We start from the raw sequence: 12620 nt of genomic DNA on the forward strand, positions 1-12620 counted from the left end.
TTAATCAGGCAGATAAAACCCATATATCTGGTCCCGCATCAACCACTGTTGATGCCAAACGTAGAGCTTGAACTCTGTGGAAGAAGAAATAATGGTACGTCATTTATTTTGATCTGTGCTTCTCTGTCCCATCCAGGGAACAACACCAGCAGGACTTCACTTGTCCACAGTCCAGACCCTCTTTGGGGACAACCAGCCTGGTTGAGCGATCCAACCAAGCCATTGCTGCCCATACCTATGACACAGAACTCTCCACAGCCCCCTCAGCCTTCAGACCTAGCCTCAGACACTCCTCTCCTTCTCCTGTTAGAAACTGCCCCACCTCTCCGCGTCCAACTTCCTCTTCTGCCATACGAGCGCCTCCTTGCTCCTCACCATCCAGGGTCGTTCCAGCACCTTCTCCAACCAGTGTCTCTGTAGATGGCTTCACCTCCCCGAACATGTTCTCTGGTGCCCTTTCCTGTTTATCCCCTACTCCCTCTTCTGGCAGGGTTTCCTCCATGAGAGTCCCACTTGCCTCATCTCCAACACCAACTGCTTTCACCCCCTCCTTCTCTCCTTCTTCTTCAGGGAGGTCTTCATCAGTAAGAGCAGGCCTTCCTTCCTCCCCTACACTGTCCTCTTCCCTCCGCTCCTCCCCCATTGCTTCCTCCTCTGCATTTACCAGATCATTAGCCGCCTCCTGCATCAGTCAGTCTATTAGTCAGAGTATGGCAAAAAAGAACACTGTCCGGCAACAAGCCCCACCCATGAAATCAATAAATCCAAGGCCCTCCTCAACTCCATCCTTACCCTCTTCTCATCTACAACAGCGTTCTCCGTCTCCTAAACTGCCTCACAGTCATCAAAGTTGCAGTACACCTGCTCATGTCCAGCCAGGGTGCAATAAGGACGCATACCAACATCCAAGGTGCCCACCGTCCTCTCTTCAGTCCTCTTGTCCTTCCCTGTCCCCTCACTTGCCTCCTCATTCTCTTTCACACCGGTCACCTTCCCCATCTACGAGTATGGTCCATTATCAGTCTACCCACTCTTCCGTCCATCCTTCATTCCTTCAGTCACAAATGGATTCACTGCAGAATGGGAACAACAACAATAACATTAGGTTAGCAGGTTTAACCACAAAGACCAGCAACGTAGTTAATACCAGTGGTACTAGTGGTGCTGACAATACTGGTGTCTGGCCGGGAAGTCCACAGAAAGCACCATTAGCTAATCATAGCACTAATGCCAGAGCAATGCAACAAATGCATGATTCTCTCTGGTCAGGGTCACACAACCGTGTAGCTCAGCCTTTTTCTGCATCTGAACCAAGCTCACGGGTCCAATCCCCATCTCCGTCCCCAACCCCTGCTTCGTTAACCCGCCTCTATTCGCCACCTCCTCAACATAATTACTCCTCCCCCATGGCAAACAAACCTCCCCACCCCCGGAGCACAAGAGCAGGGGGTACAAGTTCCCATAATCCACTAGGCCTATCTTTAGAGCTACCCACATCCTCCTCAGCAAGTTTAGCATTCGTACATTCATCCTCATGTCTGAGCCCCCGTATACTTTCCCCACCACCCATTGGTGTGTCAGTGAATGTGTGGACTAATAATGTTGCAGCACCTCAACCGAGAAACCCCAGATTTGCTTCTGCTTCTCCTTCATCACCCTTTTCTTCCTCATCAATGTTAACTTCCTCTACAGTTCCACTACACAGTCCCAGAGCCCCCTCCCCTTCTGGACCCTGTCCCACTGCCTCCCGAATGACCTCCCAGACACTCCGCAGGTCTTTCTCCTCCAACTTGGCAGACAGACCTCCTAGCCCAGTGCGGAGCAACTCCAGTGGACGGCGCCTCTCCTGGGCAGAGAGCAGTTGCAGGTCCTTTGGTTTCAGTGGAAATGGACGAGGGTCCTTTGACCAGCAGGAGTCCTGTCCACCTAGTCCAAGGAGTGGATGGTCCTCATACAACAGCTCACCGCCATGCATCAGCCCCCAACCAGGGCTTCAATCCCCTCTCTCACACAGCAGACTTAGCCCAGGGAAGGGCACCCTTGGTGGGCAGCATTTTACTAGTGTGCCTTGGCCGGATGTACAAGAGCTTTCGAGCAAATATAATGGGACTGATGGCCTCGATTCAAGTGCTCCTTACACTGTCATTACCTCCTCTCCTTCTCCTCTCTCTCATTCTGTCCTCTACTCTCCCACTCCATCAGATAGCCACAAAGAATGGGGAGACCCAGACGTGAAAGAGGGGAACTGTCGAAGCCAGCTCATCTGCGCCTACGTTTCTCGGCCCTTCCACGAACAAACCCTCTCCTCCTCATGCTTGGCCCTGTCTTCCTCAGGCATGACCTCACCTCCACTGACCTCCCACCAATATCAAGTCAAACCAGAACCTCAGGTCCAAATGGCCATTAAACCTCCACCATCAAACCACTCCCCCTTGCCCCCAAGTTCTTCTCCTATCAAAAGTGAGAATCTGAAAACCAATTACGCAACCACAGTCAACCTTCAGATCGCTGGAAGTGGCCGAATAACCTCGTTCAGCACTGCCCAAGTAAGCCTGACCCAAACCCTACAAGGGAGAACTGGAGCTGGAGCCGGAGCTGAAGGAGGAGGAGGATCAGGTCATGGGCAGACAGTGAGGAGATTAAGCATAAATGGACATTCACACATGCAACCCCCTCAGAACTGTAACAGGCTGTGAAAGGGAGAATGGAAATTAAAAAGGCATTACAAAATATGTGCACTTGTGAAGTTGCCCTTTAAGCTGGAGAGGCAAATTAGCATTAGACATTGTTGTGTAACTGCTGGATTTGGTCAGTGATCCAAACTTTCCGAATTCACTGGCTGGACTTAAACCTTGAACTTAAAAAACTTCACCAAACTATCTTGTTGAAAAATGATCTTTCTAAAAGTATTTTCGGAGTAAGAGCATCTGAGGGATCTCATGCGGGGGAGTCGTCCTGGGGGACAATGACTTGAGGACACAGTGAACAGATGCTGTTTGAATCAGACATTATACAGACTGCACATTATTTGTTGGCGGCTTCTGGAAAAGCTTCATATCTTGACAATCTTTCAGGAATGAACATTCTGCCTGTACATGGTTTTTATTGTGCAATCTGGGATTTTGAGCTGTAATCTTGGATGAGCACCAAAACCCTGAATGCCTGGATCTGAGTGTGATGAGTTTAACAGTTCATTTAACAGCTCTGGACTTTATCCGGACTTTTCACATGGATCGATGCATTTTATTTTAGGAAAGCCATCAACATGTAATCAGATGAAGAACATCCATTTTTTACAAATCCTGCAAACACAGACACATTGAAGGTCCAGTCTCCGACCAGTGCTGTGTGCAGTCATGGTGACTGAGTGTATTATTAACTGTTTGTTCATTTGTTTTAGTTTTATTTTATATTCTATTGAACAAAGCATTGTGTGTGGTTATCTGAGGTCGGTGTGTACGATCGGTGATAGCTGGTTTTATTAATCTTTTCTTCTTAACCATTTTGATTTTATTGTTTATTTATGAAGTTAGTCTCATTCTCTTTGGCACTTAATATCCTTAAAGTAATGTTGGTATTTTGCACATGTGTCCTTGGCTCCTGCGTGCATGCTTTCAGCGCGTGTGTGTGTGTGTGTGTGTGTGTGTGTGTGTGTGTGTGTTTTAGGTTTACACTTAGGGTAAGGGTTAGGAATGTATTGTTGTGATCAGTGTCCTCACTAAGTACAAACATTTGTGTGCGTGTGTGCGAGCCAGCGACTGTTTAGAACGACGTGTCTGCTGAGTTGTCCTCCAACTTCAGACCAAGCTGATCCATGTGTTTTTAATGCTGCGTTTGTTTCCATATTGATGTACTCTGATGTTCCATTGAAACACTTTCTCCCGTCGTCTCCGTGTTCATCAGAAACCTTCACTTGGTTTTCACGAGCTGTAAAAGAAAGTCATCGAGGTGGAATATGAACGAACGTGGCATCAGGCCAATCAACGATGTTTCATGCTTTAACAAAGCAGCCTCAGGGTTTTGATTTGTGGAAGGATGACACGTTTAACGCAGAAGGTTCAAGTCTGTAGAATCCAGGAGGATGAATATAATCATCGTAAAGATTTTTTTATTCACCTGGAACCGAGAATCGTTGCATTTTTGTTCCCTCTTCAGGAGACAAACTGTCGAAGAATTACAGTTGAAATAAAATAATCATTTTATGTTTTGACACTGCTACAGAAAAGGTTTTGTTTTGTTTAAAGACAACATTGTAAAGTTTAAGGAAAGATTGTGGTTTGGGCTAAAATAACGTAAAGGTTAGAGGATGTGTGTCGTCATGGTTACAATGAGGAACGTGTGGTTAAGGTGTAAAATAAACAAATGTTACTATCAGTGTGAGATTCTAATGTTTTTGCGGAGGTGCCGACCTCCTCTCTGCCTGAGGGAGCTACAACAACACCCGAATCTCTCTTTGCTCCTGTCACAATGACTACAACCACTAGAGGTCACTGTCACCTGAATGTCTAACTGTCGTAATGAGCGGCCTCCATAAACAACCTTTGGGGACATTTCTATACGTGGAGAGTCTCCTGCTGAAGATAAAGGTGTGAAACATGTGGAGGCCGAGAATGAAGACGACTTGATGACATATGAGATTTGTGCAGAAGGCAGGTGAATGAAAGTACTAAGTAAATCTTTATCCAGTAAATATAACAAGTGAGATGTACGAAAAAATAAAGGTGTGCGGTGTTAAACCAAAACAAAGTGACTCGGGCTTTTAATTAACTGGTAACTCAGTCATGGATAAATGAGCATTGTACATTCAAATTAAAGGTATTTTGTGAAGAATACACAACTGTGGAAGAGAAAATGTGGGAGAGTAGAGACTGCGTCCATGTTAGAATGTCCCTCCACCAACAGTCTCCACATTCAAATTCACTAGATCCAAATTTTTATTTGGATTCTGCACCAAATCATAAACACTCATTATCTGTCCATACATTTTTATTTTTTTTTCATTAAGATTCATGGTGACGAGGCAGATGTTGAACAGATGTTGAACAGATGTTGAACAGATCAACCAACATCAGGTTATAGATGAAGGACCAACGGTGCATGGCGGGGTCCACGCTCAGGGACTTTCATGTCGACTCAGAGGCCCCAGACAGAGAGGAGCCAGCCTTGACTTTCCGTTGTTCCACCTCCTGGTCTCCTTGATGCTTCAAGTCTACATTAAAATCTTCTGCATAAGACGTCAGCTCCTGCCTGAGTTCTCCTTTCATCAGCTTCCATGAAACGTCTTTAACACATACTTGGTCTTCATGACAAGATCCAACACGTGGCCCTGCCTCAAATGTTTTCTATGAAGAGCTTTAATCTTGATAATCTGAGCAGCGACAGTGTTGTGTGAACTAGAGTGATTACGCTCACACACACACACACACACACACACACACACAGTGCGATCGGACATGTGCAATTCCTGCAGTTTAATCACTTTTTCCAACATGTAAACGCTGTGTTTAAAAAGTGATTTGTGAAGCTTTCACTTCCTGCACAACTTTGATAAGAACATGACAGATAAGGAGGAGGAGGAGGAGGAGAAAAGAGGAGGGCCCTGAAAGAGAGTAAGGGGGGCAATGTAACAGAGGGGAGAGTGAGAAGAGTCTGTCCATCCCTCCTTTCTTCTATACCTCACACAACCTGAGAGCGGACCTTTGCCACAGCTCTGGAGTTTACGGCTCTCGTCCGCTCTGGGCCGTCAACATCAAACAAGTTTCACATGTCTCTATGTGTTTTGATTAGAGAACACATCCAGACCGCAAAGACCAAACCTGATCGCTCTCTGTTCTCCAGGCAGCAGGTCTGGAGGCTGGTGCCTTGCTCAAGGGCCTCAGAAATGGAAGGTGGAAGTGTGAGGTGATGTGACACATCATGCTGTGCCATGCTGAGAAGGAGGCCAGCTCTCGTGATTCTGAGTTTTGTCTGTTTTCTCGCCCTGAAAACACAAGCGGCCGACAGACGCTGCACTATGGACGTCATCAAAAGGGTCCAGACGCTCATGGACAAACATACGGTAGGTTTTCTTCAGTAAAAACACTGTCACAGTGAAAGGTTTCAAAATGTTAAGTTCAGTAGAGCCGCTGGTGTTGAACGTTATGAGGCAAGACAAGTTCATTTGTTTCATACATTTCAACTACAAGTCTTTCATTCAAAGAGCTTTACACACAGTATACAATGATAATAATCCACTGTATTTATAAAGCAGAATCACAATGTTACATGTTGAAAATTCAAGAGTGAAGGCAAACAGCAAAGAACTGTCAGAAAGTAAAGCAGTCAAAGCAATGACATGTTGTAAAAGCAACACGAGACCAAACAAAGAGAATCATCTCAAAGAAAAGTGAAGGTACGACAGCAGGTCTCACGTGGAGCACAGAAAAGTGAAGTGTTTTAGAGATCAACAGCTGGATTTTTCTTTTTCCATGACAGACCTGGGGCCAGAGTAAAGATCAGAACTTTCTGGTGTCAGTGACTCGAGCAGCTTCGAACCTGCTGCAGCTTCTGTTTGATTCCTTTTGGGCAAAACAACATTACAGTCGTCACAGTGACTCATGCAGCAGCAGCTTGTTATGTAACCAGGGTTTTACTGCAGACTGGTTATATAGCTGCAGCTCCTCGTAGCATGTGACTGATGTCAGGAGAGGTCACTTTATATACTGTCAGTGATCATCTTTATATACAGTCAGTGATCATCTTTATATACAGTCAGTGATCATCTTTATATACAGTCAGTGTCTTTATATTCAGTCAGTGTCTTTATATACAGTCAGTGATGGTCTTTATATACAGTCAGTGTCTTTATATACAGTCAGTGATGGTCTTTATATACAGTCAGTGTCTTTATATACAGTCAGTGTCTTTATATACTGTCAGTGATCGTCTTTATATACAGTCAGTGTCTTTATATACAGTCAGTGATCATCTTTATATACAGTCAGTGATCATCTTTATATACAGTCAGTGTCTTTATATACATTTGACCCTGGTGCTCATTGTGACCGTTGACATGCTAACTCTCTCTCGTCCTCAGATGTTGTTGGACATTAGACTCTACACTCCGACCACTGAAGATTACAAGGTATGAACGTCCTTCGTCACTTTGCTGTCTACACTTCCTGTTTATCTTTTATTGTTTACACTCTCACACACACACATCTATAACCTCTATAACGAAACTAGACTTACTGCGGTGTCGTTGTATGGCTCCGCCTACCGGGGCAGTTTACATCTACTTATTTTATTTCCAGATTCATTTAAAGTCAGTTGACCTTTGACCTTCAAGCACTGAAACATAATCACTTTGTTTATGTCCAAGTGAAACCTGATTCAAATGTGAAGACAACCTTCAAGAGATCATGTTCAAGAAAAACATCAACGTACAAGACCACCGTGACCTTCACATTTGGCCTTTGGCTAAAATCAGATCGAAGTTTAATTGAATTTTTCTGCCAAACGTGAAAGAATTCCCTCGAGGTGATATCACAACGCAAAACATGTGATTAGTGAGGCGATGACCTTTTACCACCAGATTCTAAAGAGAGTTTGAAAAAGGGGCCTGAGGTTCCTCAGGAGGTTCCTCAGGAGGTTCCTCAGGACACCTCTACAGCATCGAGCCTCTACTGAGGAGCAGGCTGAAGGGTCTCTCTCTGTCGGGGCTGGCTCACAACCCTCCTGTGGTCGTCTCGGCGTAGGCTGACGATGTCAGTATTTTCATCCATGATCAACATGAGGTCCAGCAATTAAAGGAAAGTCTGGTTTGGTGTGAGAGACCCTCTCCAGCCAGAGTCAGCTGGAGCCCAGGGACTGAACCTGGTCTTCCTGGTAATCTCCGCTGGGGAAGGAGTGGCACTGAGTTTTAGGAGTCCACTGTGGGAAGGTTCAAGGCTCAAGGGTTTTATTGTCATATGCAAAACTATTACATTTAGCAGTTGCAGGCAATGAAATGCTTGAGTCCCAGGCTCCCTTTTAGACATGTTCTGAATTTATGAAAATAAAAATAGAACATCAAATATAAAAGACTCAAATACAAAAGTAGTGCAAATATCGTGCAGAAATTGTAAGGTGCTGAGAGATGAGTATGACAGATGGGAGGAGTTTAACAGTGAGAGGCAGTCCTGGAAGGGGGGGCTGGAAAGGGTAGAAGCCAAGTTGTCTAAATGGAAACGGTTGCTACCTGATCTGCCCTCAAGGGAAGAGTTCTGATAGTGAATTACTTAGTCACCTTGTCTCTTTGGCCCAGACTTGTTCTTTTGGTGCCACTTCCAGGTCTGCTGAGAGACGAGTTGCGTCTCCTGGAGAATTCCTTCTGGTCTGGTCAGCACTGGCTGAGGGCTTCGGCTCTGTGTCTCCCTGTGGCAGAGGGAGGACATTGTGTCCAGAACTGCGGCCTTCAGACAGTGCAGAGGTACAAACATCTCTTTCTGATGTCATCATCTGAAGCTGACCTGACCGGACTGACTCCTTTCTACAGCTCGTTGGTTAGCGCCTGGCAGACGCTGGAGGTCAAACAGACTCCTGACCCCAGACCAGCTGTGTGAGGAGCCACTGTTTTACAATGACCTCTTGAAAACCACTACTTTCTCCTCTGCAACGCTAAGAACTAAGTTTGTTGAGGCTGGCCTCATTAAACTGGGCCATCTCACCAAGGCACCAGGGAAAACACTCTGTGACATCACCAGCGTCAGGAAGTGTTGCAGTCCCTGTCTGTACCACTCTGAGTATTCGCCAAAGTATTTGCCAGTGGGATGATAACTGTGAGTATGTTCTTCCCTCTGGTCGTCAGCCCCGCTGCTGACCGGTGGAGGGAGGAGAGTGCTTCTTTCCTTCAAAACTCCGGTGCTGGGTAGAAGAAGCAGCTTTGACACACAGCTGTGTGAAGGTAGAAGAACCTTCACTCTCTGGCTGGAGTCAAGAAACCGAGGTGGACGGAGGTCTTTACTGGAGGCTGCACCACTGAAGGGAGGTGGAGGGTCCTGTATGAACCTCCTGTTGAACAGCGGGTGTGTGACCTCCAGTGGACGATTCTACCTGCAGCTTTAGCTACGAACTATTCTACCTGAATAGTTCTATGTCCACTGGTCCTTCATTTTTAACTGGGTACAGTGTGTGTGTGTGTGAGTGTGTGTGTGTGTGTGAGACATGAAGGTTTGCTGTTGCGATTATTGGAAAGATATCATGAAAAGATTTTAATTAAAGTAATGTTACAGTCTCTCTCTCTCTCTCTCTCTCTCTCTCTCTAACAGAAATGCCCCAGCTCGACCTTGAAGTGTTTTGCGGAGGAAATTAAAGTTCTCGGTGAAGAGTTGAAAACCTTTGGCAGAATTTACAACTTCAAACTTAACATAAAGCTGGAAAAACTGGCAACGTTTTTTAACGAGGTATTATAACGAGGTATCAGTTACACGTGTGACTGACCCTGTTGTCTTTGCTAACAGCTGCAGTTCAGTAACACTGACACAATGATACGACTGTAAACTGTCCATGACGGGTCATGTGATATTTTCAGCTGGATGTAAAAAAAACAGTCTCACAATGTCTCAATAAAGGGACGATGAACTCAGCTGAGCTAACAGCTCTGTCTCTCCTCCACAGACGGAGACAGCGTGTCGTCAGTGTGAACTCTTCATAGAACAAAACGCAGCAAACTTCCTGAGTGATCTTATGTCTACTCTCCAGATGATGAACCAGCAGTTCTGTGAATAGAGTTAAAGAGACGTTGTTAACCTGGGCTCAAATAAAGTGTCGTGTGAAGAACGTCTGAGCATCTGATGTTTAATGTGCAGCCAGAGGACGTGCACCTTGTTTTCAATGTGGACGACGTCAGCCTCGACTGGTCGGTGAGTGGAGTTCGTACAGTCAGTTCGTACGTGACGACCGAATGGATCACTTGTAATTTATAACTCAGCTGCTTTATTTACGTGGAAATACAAATAGACTCACTGGTTTTTTCAGATTCTAGATTTATTGAAGTCTCTGATTTCTGGAGGCGGAGCATCGCCCCAGTAGTCCAAGTGTTTTAGAATCGGACAGGTGGTGATGAAAATAAGTAAATAACTAATAATTCAGTTTCCTCACGTCTGAAGACCTCGAGGCCCATTGAAAACTTTCTCTTCTGTGAAGCAGGAGCTTTACAGTTCGTCTGCTCGGAATCAAAGACAGAGACGTTGAACCGACAGTCTTCACCGGCGATCTCCGTAACTCTCTGGACTCACAGTCTGTGGTCGCGCGGCAGATCAGCTGTGGGTCGGTTGTCTGTTGTTCACACCTGCTGTGTGTTACTGGCGGCGGAGCAGCAGGTTTATCTCCTGCATTTCTTTCAATACAAGTCGGATTATGCACTGAACTACATGTCAGGACTCTACGGTCTGAAGTCCTGCACCTTCTGGTCTGTTGACAACTAAGATTAAGATTAAGATTAAGATTCCTATTTTTGGTCCCAAAATTTGACCTCTGTATTTAACCCATCCGTGTGAACGGAGCACACGGAACACAGTGACCACACACGGAACAGTGGGCAGCCATGAAGGCGCCCGGGGAGCAATTGGGGGGTTCGGTGCCTTGCTCGAGGGCCACCCTCTGGTTCCCAAGCCAGGTCGCTATGGACTGAGCTACTGCCTCCCTGTCAAAGCCCTGTTAGAACAAATGAATGGATTCAGAAGTGAAATGCTGGAGTGCTTTTACTTTGAAACGGGTTCAAGAAGTGTTGTAAATACGTTTGTGACGCAGACAGATCAACTTTGTGTTTCACTGCAGAATAAAATGATCTTTCACGTGAGTTTGAATGTTTATCTGTTGAATTTATGTCACAAACACAAAAGAAAAGCTCTGCAGCGCTTCTGTTGACCAAATCCATTCTTTTGTCTACAAAGTTTTTTTATTGTGAAATAATAGCAGGAGCTGAAGATGCATGAATTCATACTGAAATAATAAATATGAGCCTCCTAAGGTTTTTGCTAAGATATCAGGGTGGTAGATCTCGGCTCACGTTTTGAAGTAAAAAGTGATCTTGTGCTTTAAAGGGAGAGTTTATTCAGGTCATGGTCCAGGGCTAAGACACGTCAGGTTTTCACACGTGTTCACATGAACAAAAAAAATAAACTGAAGGAAACATTAAGTACAGGAAGTTCAGTGAAGGCTAAATATGACAGGCGTTCATTGACCTTTGACAACAGCGATGGATGAATGTCCCCAACAGAAAATCCAAAAGAGCAAATGTTCTGACAGGAATCCATATTTTCCTCCGGTCATTTCAAAACTAAGTGTGAAGCAAAGAATCCGTCAAAGGTCGTCGTGTCCATGGAGACGTCGTCATCGGTTTTCATCCTGTGATCGTTATTGATTGGTGATGTCTGAAACCCAGTGAACACGCAGACACGTGACAATAACAACTTTTTTTTTTTGCTCAAACAATCGATCGTCGCTGGTTCGTTTCCTGTCGATCGACTAACCGATTAAAAGATCGGTGGTTTCCGCTGCAGCGCCCTCTGGAGGTCACTGCAGCCAAGCACGCACACATCGCTTCTGCGCATGCTCGGTGGGCCTCGCGGACACGGTGAGTCCCGGTGTGCACCGCCTCAGCTCTCCGGTTTGTCCTTGTTGGGGCCCATGAAGTCCAGCCCCTCCACCGGGATGTCCTTGTCCTTGATGGCCGCCTGCACGCAGCGCTGGTACTTCCGGAAGGTGTCGGTGCACGGGTCCCCCCCCCGGTCCCCCTTCAGGAACTTCTCCGCGAACCAGCGGTTGAAGCACTGGTCGTACTCGCGCTTCAGCTCCGTGCACGCCTCCCCGACACTGTTCATCTCGGCTGCGAACACTCGAACCACCGCGGAGGGTTTCGAACCGCCGACTGCTCTGCGTCACTCTCCTCGGGCCGCGGCACGCGATTGGCTGCCGGGAGAGTGACGTCGTACGTAGCTGCGTCACGGCGCAGCAGAGATCGTGTGTTGGGAGCGAACAGTCACTCCGGAGGGGATATTTCTAAACTCTTAAAGTTCAAGTGATTCTGGAACAACAGGTGAAGAAGAAAGAAAGAAAGAAAGAAAGAAAGACAGATAGACAGATAGATAGACAGATAGATAGATAGATAGATAGATAGACAGACAGAAATTTCAGCAAAATATTTCTTCCACAAATGTTTCGTAAAATTAAATACTTCTTTTCGTGTAAATTAAAATGAAGCTCCAAAGTTGAAAAAAAGCACAATCTCTGTTGAGTTCGCAGACTTCTGGGAAACCGCCTGATGACGTGATCATGTGTTGAGGCCTGGATATCTGGTTTGTGTGGAGAAATTAAAACGTCTCTTCTGGCAAATGAAAAGACAAATGAGCCTGCAGAAGCAAAAGACTGAGGAAGGTTGTTTTTACTTTATTCAATGAGGCATCAGTCAGTTTATATACAGAGAGGAAGTCACGCTACTCAAGTGCAACTGTTTTAAATGTTGGAAACAAAACAGTCAGGATGGTTTTAGAGTTTCAAGGTGGAAAAGAAACTCGAGATTCAATACTTTATTTATCATGTGCACAACAACGACATACAGCTGTCGCTGGCAATGAAAATCTTGTGTCACAGGCTCCCCT

General features: G+C 45.6%; 3 protein-coding genes across 5 annotated transcripts in view; 2 read left to right on the top strand and 1 right to left on the bottom strand.

Annotated features, from left to right (window-relative positions):
* Nucleotides 1-4746, top strand: part of plekhg2 (pleckstrin homology domain containing, family G (with RhoGef domain) member 2) — a 34374-nt gene extending 29628 nt beyond the window's left edge. For both annotated transcript variants that reach the window (XM_069534851.1, XM_069534852.1), the window contains one exon: nucleotides 137-4746. In XM_069534851.1, coding sequence (XP_069390952.1) covers nucleotides 137-2696 — 2560 coding nt within the window. In that variant the 3' untranslated portion in view covers nucleotides 2697-4746. The remainder of the gene's footprint in view (nucleotides 1-136) is intronic.
* An 857-nt stretch (nucleotides 4747-5603) lies between these two features.
* il15l (interleukin 15, like) lies at nucleotides 5604-9798 on the top strand. Of its 2 annotated transcripts, XM_069534856.1 has the most exons (5): nucleotides 5604-5901; nucleotides 5994-6058; nucleotides 7076-7123; nucleotides 9288-9422; nucleotides 9637-9798. In XM_069534856.1, exons 2-5 carry the CDS (start codon nucleotides 6014-6016, stop codon nucleotides 9745-9747), a joined length of 339 nt encoding a protein of 112 aa, XP_069390957.1. In that variant the 5' UTR covers nucleotides 5604-5901; nucleotides 5994-6013; the 3' UTR covers nucleotides 9748-9798. The 2 variants fall into 2 exon arrangements, with proteins under 2 accessions (XP_069390957.1, XP_069390956.1); XM_069534855.1 differs by having other exon boundaries at nucleotides 5604-6058.
* A 1255-nt stretch (nucleotides 9799-11053) lies between these two features.
* On the bottom strand, nucleotides 11054-11937 carry triap1 (TP53 regulated inhibitor of apoptosis 1). Its single transcript, XM_020108706.2, has one exon. It carries the CDS (start codon nucleotides 11841-11843, stop codon nucleotides 11619-11621), a length of 225 nt encoding a protein of 74 aa, XP_019964265.1. The 5' UTR covers nucleotides 11844-11937; the 3' UTR covers nucleotides 11054-11618.
* Nucleotides 11938-12620: the final 683 nt, after the last annotated feature.

Source organism: Paralichthys olivaceus, chromosome 11, assembly GCF_024713975.1.
Source record: "Paralichthys olivaceus isolate ysfri-2021 chromosome 11, ASM2471397v2, whole genome shotgun sequence".
NCBI classification, from domain to species: domain Eukaryota; kingdom Metazoa; phylum Chordata; class Actinopteri; order Pleuronectiformes; family Paralichthyidae; genus Paralichthys; species Paralichthys olivaceus.

Excerpts from the sequence above, each read along its gene's own strand:
- triap1 (XM_020108706.2), bottom strand. The coding sequence starts at position 11,843 with ATGAACAGTGTCGGGGAGGCGTGCACGGAGCTGAAGCGCGAGTACGAC.
- il15l (XM_069534855.1), top strand. The coding sequence starts at position 5,927 with ATGCTGAGAAGGAGGCCAGCTCTCGTGATTCTGAGTTTTGTCTGTTTT. Across the intron at positions 6,059-7,075 it reads CGCTCATGGACAAACATACG|ATGTTGTTGGACATTAGACT; the intron begins GTAGGTTTTCTT and ends TCTCGTCCTCAG. Across the intron at positions 7,124-9,287 it reads CGACCACTGAAGATTACAAG|AAATGCCCCAGCTCGACCTT; the intron begins GTATGAACGTCC and ends TCTCTCTAACAG.